This window comes from Oryzias latipes, chromosome 10 (genome assembly GCF_053564925.1).
Source record: "Oryzias latipes strain Hd-rR chromosome 10, Olatipes_Hd-rR_3.1".
NCBI classification, from domain to species: Eukaryota; Metazoa; Chordata; class Actinopteri; order Beloniformes; family Adrianichthyidae; genus Oryzias; species Oryzias latipes.
In genome coordinates, this window is record NC_136246.1 from 11,286,491 (window position 1) to 11,297,256 (window position 10,766).

Sequence of the window (10,766 nt, forward strand, 5' to 3'; positions counted from 1 at the left end):
AAATTAAATTAAAAGCTATCACAGGTCCCGACTGAATTGAGCTTTTTAAAGTTCAGGATATCAAATTGTGTTTATTTACTCCAGAGTTTTTTGCTTTAAGCCACAGTATTATGTAAATAATGCTGGATGTTAAAGGTGTAAAAATGTTTTCTTCTACCCATTCCTTTTTTGAGCAATTATTTTTTATTTTATGTCTGTTTGTTATGTCTAACTATTTTATTATTTATTTTGAAATTCGGACAAAACAAAAAAATATTTAAAACCCAGCAACTCCTTAACTGAACATTTTAGATATTTACAATGAGGGTTATTTTTCATCAGAGTCTATCAGTAACTTCCCAGAGAACTTTTTGTACTGAAACAGATTTCAGTACACAGACACTCACAGTCAAACACATGCAGATTGTGAGGCGTGTCCACATTGACGCTTTGGAGACACAGGACTGTGCCCTCTGTCAAACAGAAATGTGCATAAAAAGCTCTAATGCAGACAACACCATTATTCATCCTTTTTGCAAGCCAGCATTTCTGCCAGCTGTCCTGCAAAACTCTTCCAAGGTTCATTGCAGAAGCGGTCATGTATGACCACACTCTGGTTACCTCGCCCAGGCAAAATGTACAGGAAAATTATAATAGATGATGCAGAAAAGTGTTCACATGGAAGAAATTTTGTTCTGGAGGTTTATTTGTTTTGTTATAATAGTTTCTTGTAAAAGTGTTTTATTTTAAGGAAATGATAAACTTTTTTAGTTTGCTGAAATGTTTAAATCCTATCCTTTCTCGTCAGATAATGAAGAAGCCTACCATTAGGTCATTCCCTCCGCTACAGCATTTATAATTTTTATTTAGTTAAGTTCTAATCACTTTTTTTTATCAATTGGACTGTGAATTGTCTTGAGTCTTAATAAATATTGTAGCATCCCTTTTTTCTGCACCGAGGCAGCGAGTCGAAATCCATTTTAGTTTTAATTAATTCTGGTTTTGTTTGCCAAGTGGTTATGAGAGGTACATGCTCTGTCAAAAAATGTTTATGTATTGCAAACAAGGTTAGGTGTTTCTGTAAATATGCCAATGCGGCCAATGTGTAGCGTGTTAGACCGTGTTTTTTTTACATATTACTAACAAGGTTGGGAGTTAGCATCACAGTTTGTAACGTTTGTTTTTAGCGGTATCAGTCTGATTTTTTACGTGTTGCAAACGAGTGTGGGAGTTACAAGTATTGTGAATATGGTAACAGGGCTAACATGTAACGTGTCACTCACAAGAATTAGAATAACTGTGAACACATTTATAGTCAGACTGACTGATGGACTTGTATCTGACTCTATTGTCTCACCTAATGCACCTAATGGTATGATGTGCCTTTTATATGATGCAAATTTAAAAATAGAGCATTCATTGACGGCGCACCTTATTATCTAAATTTCCCTATAGTGTGTAAAGTACAGTAATTCCAAAATGGAAGCCTCTCAAAGTAACAACAAGCATCAGAAAAGTATTCACCATATTTACTAATGGTTTTATGACTGATCAAAAACAAAGTTCGCTCGATTAAGGTTGAAAAAGTACTAGAAGAGATAAATGAAGTAGTTCAGTGTTCTTATTTACTGTCTCTGGAATACTAGCCCACGGTCCTGCATAGAAAGCTGACTGTTAATAAAACATTTTTTGGGGGAAAAACTTTTTAAAAATCAGACCTTGGAAAAATCAGACCTGTTCAAGACTGCCAAGGTTTATTTTTGTTTTCAGTTCCAGCCTCCCTACCATAAGTCTCAAACTATTATGGCCAAAAGTGGGTGTAGAAAAGTGAAATCCTGCAAAAGTGGTTGCTTTTTTTGACCTTCAGTTAACTCTGCTTCCGTCTCATTGGCTCACGGAAATCATCCCCATGATGATTTTCTGTTGGGTAAATTAGATTCACACACACACACACACACACACTCACATCCAAGTCATATGAGAATGAACTGATTTCACTGAAGCAGAATGCCTGTGTGTACAGCCTTCAGAGTAGCAGCAGCAGATCACTAAAAAAGCCACCGTTTTTAAATAGCTTGCTGAGTATAATCCGTCACGTCTGCTCGTTTTTCCTCTAGAACTTTGATGGATTGATCAGTACAAAAACAAGACTAAAACATTTTTCCTAAAGTACATAATTTGAGGCAGAGGTTCTGTTCAGCATTGACTTCATCCAACTCCTTTTTCTCAGAATGCTGTCTTAGAGCAAAATTTAAAGAAACTGCAACTTATTGTTGTTTGCAACTGTTGCAGAAATGTCCTGATCATAATTTATTCTATAAATATTGAATAATTCACCAAAACTGCATTCATTTGTGCTGTTGCAGACTGGGGGTGAAAAATGTTTTGTAACCCCGATGAAATTCTGCGCTATCACTTTAAATCATACTGCGCTGTCGCTCCTAGTAAAATTCTGCACTGTCACTTTAAATTTGCCGGTTCCCTTGCGCTGTGCAAATACCGCGAGACTATAAGTTCAGTAGTGACGTGGCTTTCGTTCTTGGGAGACCTGTCAAAGCACTGACAGGTTGCAAGTACGAGGGAGCTGGGCTGTGTACCGCTGCTGCAGATCGGCGTTCATCATCTGAAGCCGGGATTTAAATCTGCACAATTGAACAAAAAGTGAACTGGTGAGTGCAGCCATGATTGAGACAGCTGGCGCGGGCGCCAGTTTAAATGAATTGTTTTTTATAATTGGATGTGGTTAAAATAAACTATTTTTCTGCTTGATAAATAATGTTGAAATATAAATTGTGAGTACTCGTTGAAATGAAATTGATGATCATCTACATTGAAATAGAATTTGGAAATGGTGTACGACTATCGATTATGCACTTAAAATAATTTTGTAATTTCCTCTTGATTATGAATTGCATATGCATTTGTTTATTATGTTAATTAAGGAGGTTGTGGGAATATGCTTTCTTTTGATCAAAGGAAATTATTATTTATTTATTGACCCTGTTTTAACAGGCCAGGTCGCAAGACTGGTCGTCTTGCAGACCAATTTACTGGATGCTCAACCTGAGCACGGGACAGAATTGTTTATCAGGGAGTTTTTTACCACTCCCAGAAGGAAAAAAGAGGATAAATCCTCTGCAGATGGCGAGCTAAAAAGGAGCCCCGATCCTGACTTGGATTCTGCCCTCTTCACTGCCAGTGCGGTAGGAACTAACCCCCTTCTCATCCAACAAATCAGCTGGAGTGTTTCTTTCTTTCGTTTTTCCAAAAGAGAACTATAAAAACTCTTTCATAAGGCCTAACGGACGCCTTAAGAACTAGAAAGACAAAACAACAGAAAACATCCTCTGGACTAAAAAAAAAATCCTTTGTTGTATATATTGTGATTTTTGTATTCACTGTATATTGTAAATACATTTACATTAGCAACTCAAGTCTTGTCTGTTGTTTTTAAACATTCACATTCCTCCATGAGTCGAACCAAACTAGCCCAAATTAATTAAAACCAACTTTGTAAAGTTCATGTAAGACATACATGCTACAGTTTCATTCAAACAAAAAAATGGATGAAAGGAAAAACTATTTAAGACTTTTTCTTCAAAAGGTGTTTAGAGTTTAAATAAGGCATTTTAATTTGCCGTAGCAGTACATGAGCCAGTACGCTACATATTTAAATATTCACATGAGAAACAGAACATGTCAGAAATACACTGAAGATTTCAAAAAGTATTACATCCTCCGTTGGCCTGGAACATTCATGTTCAAACTGAGGCTGCCTGTCACATTCTTAATTCTTGTCACACTACTTCTGTTCACATTTCAGGTTGTGGTGACTTTTGGTTTATCATCAACTATGGTTGATTTTACCCTTGTGCTATCCTATGGGGTCAAGATGACCATTGACGTGTTCTCCCTACCATGACAAAGGTGGATAAAGGTGGAAAGATTTCATGTAATCCATAGACACCAGTGAAAATCACAAATCATTGAAGAAAAAAGGTTCAGTGCACTGTCTAGTGGGTCTAGATGACCCAACTCCCAATGTTAAAGTGCCTAGGATAGCACAAGGGTTATCAAGGACATTTTAGAGATCAAAGGAAAAGGATTCCTTCTAACCTGCTGCAGGTTGAGGACCTCTATGAGATTTTTTTAGACAAAATTGTGAGGTTTGCTCTCAATTTGCAATAAACAGAAAAAGATCAGTCAACCAGAAAACATAGACACTTGTGGTTTGTTTTTTTCATGTTTTTTTTTTTTTTGCAGTAGTTCAGTCACACTCCTGTGATCCTATTTGGTTCAGATGTTTGTTTTAATAAGACAGAAAAATAAGAGAAATATTTTAAATGGAATCACGAGGGTTAAAGACACTGTTGTTAAAAAATATCTTAAATATACAATAAAACGCACACTCAAAGTAACAAAACGTTTTCCCTTTTTTTCTGTTTTACAACTTTTTTTTGTGTGGATTTACCTTTTTCTTACCAGGGAGTTTGTGGCTTGCTGATTGTAGTTTGTACGTAACAACCACAAGCATTTTCGATCTAAACATTTTTTTCTGTTTCTGATTCACAATGATTTGAATAAAAAAATCCTCAGAGGTTAAGTTTTAATCTGAATTTTCTTCATTTATGTCCTCCATCACGAGAAAAAGGCTGCAACATGTTAAAAACACCAAAAACATTATTTACATTGTAGTGAGTCTTTACATGTCATGTAAACCTGAAGCCTGGTTTCTGCAGCCCAGTAATGTCCAATTATTTTTTTTTTATAAACCAAATTAACCCAAATCCAAGCCTGATGACACTTTGCACTTACATTTTAAGAGAAAAGCTGCTCGGTGAGAGATGTGTTGATGTACCTGCATGATAGTAGAGCCGGGAAAAAAAGTGTTCTAGCAAGAAAATCTAAGTGCTTACATTGTCCATAGCATCCACGCCCAAGTAAGGATGCAACTACACATGTCTATATGATGTGTAAGGGGCACACTTTTTATTCATTTAGCAACTGCTAGTAACGGGAAAGAAGAGAAGCTTGTAAAGTTTGACAGAGCTAAATGGGTAATTGACTATTTCTGATTTCTCATTTCTTTTGGAAACTTTTGCAGTTTGGTTAACAGTGTGGTTGTTTAGTCTTTTTGAGCAATTGAGACATGACACACTGTCACATGTGATTGAAATGACAGCTTTACAGAATCACTTTCTGACATATTTAGAGATTGCACCACAACTGTACCATGCTAGAGTTCTCAGAACTATGCTCAGATCCAAACCAACCTTGGCACAATTTGCTTAAGCAGAGTTTTTAAACTTGCCTAACATACCGTCCTTTGGAGTCAATCATATATGCAGTACACATTGCCCAGTCTAAGTCATCCCTTACTCTACAGTTAGAAGAAGCACTTGTGTAATCAGAGTTGTATCTCATTTGGCTTTTGGTAATTCTCATATTCAGTTACAATGCCTCCCTCTTGTTTTACTTCACTTTTGTCTGTCTGTCTGTTGCGGATGTGCTGAAATTATCCTCCAGATTTCCTTAACTCCCCTTTTCTTCTTTCTTCTGTGCCATTACCCCCTGTCCTTAACATCTCTCATTTTTTCCTTTTTTCTTTTCTGTCCGGTCCAACGGAAAAAAAAGGGATACAATTGTAATCAATATGAATAAAGTCTATCATAAATTCCAAAAGGTGTTTATTCAAATACACACTTTGTGTGTCAGAAGATCCACACACCCCTGATGTAACAGTAAAATATGTCCAACACAAGAAGCCTTCAGCTCTTATCTTTCTGCTAAGCTGTTAGACAGGACAAGTTTAAGAAAAAAAAAAGAATAAGAAAAACAAGTAGTGAGCATAGTGTTCAAACTGCTGTTAAAATCCAGGGCACTAGATAGTTTTTAGTAGTTATGGAATAATGAGGGAATTCAGACATCGCCAAAGTGTCTTTAGTTAGAAGCTTCTTCAGATCTGCTGTACCTCTGACTTCAACTGGGAATGCTTCCTGCTAACAGCAACATCTACAAGCAATGACTATGAAGAATGTGAGTTGTTAGATTAAGTAGTTTTGCAATAGGTGTTATTGATGGGTTTTTATCGTTTTAATGTCAAATGGAATCCCATTGTTTTTCCAATGGATTAAATTAGATATTGAATATGTATTAGTGTGTTGACTCCTACAAAGTTACACAATACATTTTTAAAGAAAATGATATGTAAAAAAAATTACTTTATAATAAAAACAATTTGGGGTTGCAGTGAATCCAAATTGCTCAGATTACATTACATGACGAGCACCTCACCACCCCCTTCCCAATCCCAGGTACCAGCCAGGGCCCCCAAAGGGAGACCCGCACCACGCTCCAGGGAAACCACCCGCCCACCCCGTGGGAGGTCGGTTCGAGAGCAAGACAGGGGCCGATCAACTCCGGCCATGAGGAGGACGCCCAAGAGAGGTGGGGGTCCCTGAAGAGCGTAGTAAACATTGCCTGATCAGGCCCCCCCACAGTTGGTATTTTGCAGGGGGCCATCGCTCGAGGGCAAGGCTTAAAACCCGCACCACAGGGACATGGACACCCTCCGGCTAAGATGTGATATGACACCCGGTTCATGGTCCCGCTGGATAACTTGCATGGAGAGAGGTCCACCTGACCCAGAATGCAAGCCACCAAGGGACACTGTCCCCGTTGTGTTGTTTTCTTTTGTGTGTGCGTTGAAGTGTATATCGTTGAGGGGTAAAGGGTGTGTGTAATGTTGTTTCCCTTTCGGATTTTCCCATCAGGGGTCGCCACAGCGAACGAGTCGCATGGTAAACTTGGCAATGTTTTACGCCGGATGCCTTTCCTGACGCAACCCTCTCAAAGCAACCGGGCTTGGGACCGGCACAAAAGCAGAGAACAGGGAGCACCCCGGAGTCGAACCCTGGTTTCACGGACGGAAGGCGCCGCAAACCAGCACGAGCTAAACCGGCTCCCTGTGTGTGTAATAAAGGGTGCAATTAAAATTGGCAGGTAGGGCACTGAGATGACCTCGCCTGATTGCTCACATTGATGTCCAAACACCCTCCCACCAAGAGGCCCTAAATGTCTAAGGTGCAGTTAAATTTGGCAGGTGAGGCGCTGAGAAGACATCTCCTGCTTGCTGGCAGTGATGTCCACGCACCCCACCTACCAAGGGTTCTGCATGCCTAATGTACACTAATTCCATGGGGGTGGAGGGGAACTTAAAAGTAGCTACCCCCCGGAGGCGCTTTGCATGTTGACCCCCTCCTCTCCCCATCGCCCTAACAAGTGGTTGTAGGAGGAAGGAGGGTGGATCAGGGATAGATAGCAGACTGACCCCTGATTGGTAAAACAACTAGCCCCCCCTCCCCAGCATTGGGCCCCAGTCTCCCAAGCACAGGGCCCCATAGCAAGGAGAGCCAATCCCCCAGGCCTAACACCGCCCGTCAAAGAGAGAGAAGCCAAAAGATAGCCGTCCCCAGGGACAAGCCCAGGCCCTGTACCCAAGTGAGAGCTCTGGTCAGGGACTCACAGGACCAAGGCAGCCCGACCAGTCAGGGCCCCCATCGAATACCTCAGTGGAGACCCCAACCCGCCAAACCTCCAGGTCCCTGTACATTTAGTATACCCCCCTCCAACAGACAGCCCCCCAGGACAGGACCAACCACCACCACCCCAGTCATCAAAGGTGTCACCTGGAGCAACCGTGGGTGGAAGGTTGACTGCTACCCGCCCCAGGGCCAGAGAAGGAGTGATCCCAGTCCCAGGTGCAGATGGGCAGCCCATCCTGCCCCCACGCCAGAATCCCCAGCACAGGCAAAAAGTCCACCCCCAAGCAAAGCCAGACTTTCACCCAATTGCGCCATCCACAAACCCCTATGCCCAAGAAAGGGAGACTATGCAGCGCCCCTGCCCGCTTCACCCAACCAGGTGCCGATCCAGACTCCCCAACCAACGGAGCCTCCACTCCTCCACCGGACACCAGAAGACCCAACCCCCCTCCAAAATCCCAGCAGACAGACAAAAAGCAACGGCGCCCAGGCATGGTTCACAATCTTCTAAACACACATCCTGTTCACAGGACTGCAAGTCAAGCCTCCCACTGAATATAATTAACCAACAATGTTTGGAAAACATATTAGGTGCACTTAACCTTCCTATATAAATGCAAACACTGCAACCATTCTAACTTCATGGAACAGAAAAGCTGCAGGCAGTTCCAACGAGCTAAACCCGCACTGCGCACACTGCAAAGAGGGAGGTCAGTGCATATATTAACATAACAACTTTGCATTTTAAATGCACTTTTTTCATCTAAAAGGTTTTTTTTAGGCAAAAGCAGGCATATTCAAAGAATCAATGCTGTGTGTAGAACGGATTACGTTTTTTTCTGATTTTTGTAAAGTTCTTCTTTTTGTTTTTTCCTAAACTTCTTGGCTGCCAATAACTTTGATCTAATTTGCTTTCTCCGTTTTTATCTTCATATCCTACAATTTTTTTAATTAAATTTGTTTGTTTAGACCACTGTTTTTCGCAGGAGTTCTTTTTTGTGCCAACAGCAATTTTTTTTTAACTTTCTCTTCATGGTTGGCACCATTTCTCTATATCCTCAAGCCCCATTCTCCACACTACTTATCTCCTTATCCAGATAAATACATCCACCTCTCCTCAAATGCATCTGGCTCATCTGTTCCCCTCTCTACCCTTCCTTAACATTACCACACCGTTTTTGGATTCATGCCTGCCGTTTATTTCCAACCTCCTTCTACAATCATTTATTTTTTTCCTCATGCCTTGCTTCCACTCCATCCTATTGCAGCGGGCTGGGAGGCTGGCAGGGGAGCATATTTCTCAGAGGAGGTACTGTCAGTTGACTGCTGGTCCAGGTGAGAGCCGCTACCCCTCATCCCCGGGTTCATGAAGTCACAACTCTGTTCCACTTCAGGATTATGAAGAAATTAATTCCCTTCAGCCTAAAGGTGGCAGGGCATGAAATAAGGAAACTCTTCCATAAAAGTTTTATTTTTCTGCCACCAAGAAGAGGTCAAGAGGAGATCGGGGAGAGGAAGAGGAGTAGATGGAGAAAAAAGGTAGTAGCTTGTGGGTTGACCTCAGAGAGTGAATGGATGAAGAAGTGGACGATGTGTGCGTTAAAGCGAAATGAACAGAAAAAAAGGCAGATGACACATTATTCTGCAGAATAAAAACGAACTACATAATGCTTTACTGTGTTCAGAAGGTTTTGAATTATAGCAAACCTGCACTACAGTATTTGCAAATCTAACTAAAAACATTTTCCCTCTGCACTTTACGTTGTACAATTCCAAATATTCTTTTTAAAAAGCATTTGATTTTGCTCTAATGCAGGGTGCAAGTGGAAACTCTACAGGTAGCTTCCTTTTAACCAGAATAAACAATTTAGATAGACGTTGAAACAAAAGATTATTTTTTGTTTAATATTTTTGATTTTCACTAATCAGCACCTGCTTTTATAGGGGAATTATAATCGTGTTTGTTACACTTGTGTTCCATAAATTGCGCCCTGACGCACAAGAATTAAAACAACTGCTCTTTCTCTTCTCACTTTTTTTCAACACCAACGCGTTTCCAGGGATTGATGAACAAAAGCAGCTTTCTGGGAGGGAGTTTTTTTTCTTAAGCTGTCACAGTAAAAAAGATAGCTGTTGCGCAAAAAAGACTGAAGCGCGAGAGCCATCCATCCATCCGCTCGCGTAAAAGAGTCGCCGGCAGACGCGTCAAATCCATCGGAGAAAAAGTTGATGCCGAGAAACCAACAAAATACAATGAACATAGATACATGAATTCTTACCTGATGAAGCTTCCTTGGAAAAAGCAGAAAGACAAGACGTACAGAATCCAAACGACCTGTGGGAGCATCCTCTGGCTCAAAACCTCTCCCTGCTCACACTGAAGAAGTTGCAAAGGGAAAAAAAAAACACGACTAAAGCAATCAGCAAATCCACAGCGCAGCTCGAGAGACTCGCGAGAAAGAGGAAGGCATCTCTCTCGACGCTCCTGTCTTGTCCTTGGAGAAACTTCTCCCTCCTCCCACCAAGTCCAGAGGGGCGACAGGCGTCCGCGCAGCAGCAGGCGCTCTGCTCCAGGCAGCTGGACGGCTTTGGTCAATGTCTCGGTGTGTTGGCGCTTATGATCAAGGGGAGGGTCTGGTTGCGCGTCTGTTCTGTTATTTATTAATTTATTGGTGGCGCTTCTTCATTTTGATCTCAGTCCCAGATAATTCAAGACGTTCATGGTTAAAGGTGCACCAGCCTTTGTGGTGATGGCTGTCTAAAAAAAAAAAAAAACACGTAGATTGAAAATGGTGGATGCTTGTGTTTCAAATGGTGTCTGTATGTACATTCATTTAATTGTTTTTATTGACATTTCAAATTAATTTTATGCTATTTTTATAATCAAGTGAATCAAATGATTCATTCCATTGATCTCTACAAATAATTAAATTAAACTTTCTGGAATTCCTTATGTTAAAATTGACCTACAGTACATCCAGCCCTCAGGGCTCTGTATTAGGACCAATATCGTTCATGATGTATATTATTGAACTACTGTATCTAAATTATTGAAGCTAATTTCTTTCCAGATGACATAATTATATTTTATAGAGATGACAACTATTATAAACTTGTTAGTCTTACTAAAACAGAAGCTGCGTGGTAACAAATTATCACCAAATTTAAATACAACAAAAACTGTGATATTTGGTAACCATGAGGGAAATTTTGAGCAACAAATAAACATCACTGGGTTTCCAA

The 10,766-nt window shown here is 40.4% G+C and overlaps 1 protein-coding gene and 1 long non-coding RNA gene across 2 annotated transcripts in view; one reads left to right on the forward strand and one right to left on the reverse strand.

The window, feature by feature from the left end:
- glra4a (glycine receptor, alpha 4a) overlaps positions 1-10,260 on the reverse strand; it is a 63,976-nt gene extending 53,716 nt beyond the window's left edge. Inside the window, exon 1 of the mRNA XM_011479898.3 lies at positions 9,803-10,260. Coding sequence (XP_011478200.1) covers positions 9,803-9,870 — 68 coding nt within the window. The 5' untranslated portion in view covers positions 9,871-10,260. The remainder of the gene's footprint in view (positions 1-9,802) is intronic.
- On the forward strand, positions 2,369-3,413 carry LOC144994851 (uncharacterized). Its single transcript, XR_013658506.1, has 2 exons — positions 2,369-2,648; positions 2,992-3,413. It is a non-coding gene; the product is annotated as an uncharacterized LOC144994851 (long non-coding RNA).
- Positions 10,261-10,766: the final 506 nt, after the last annotated feature.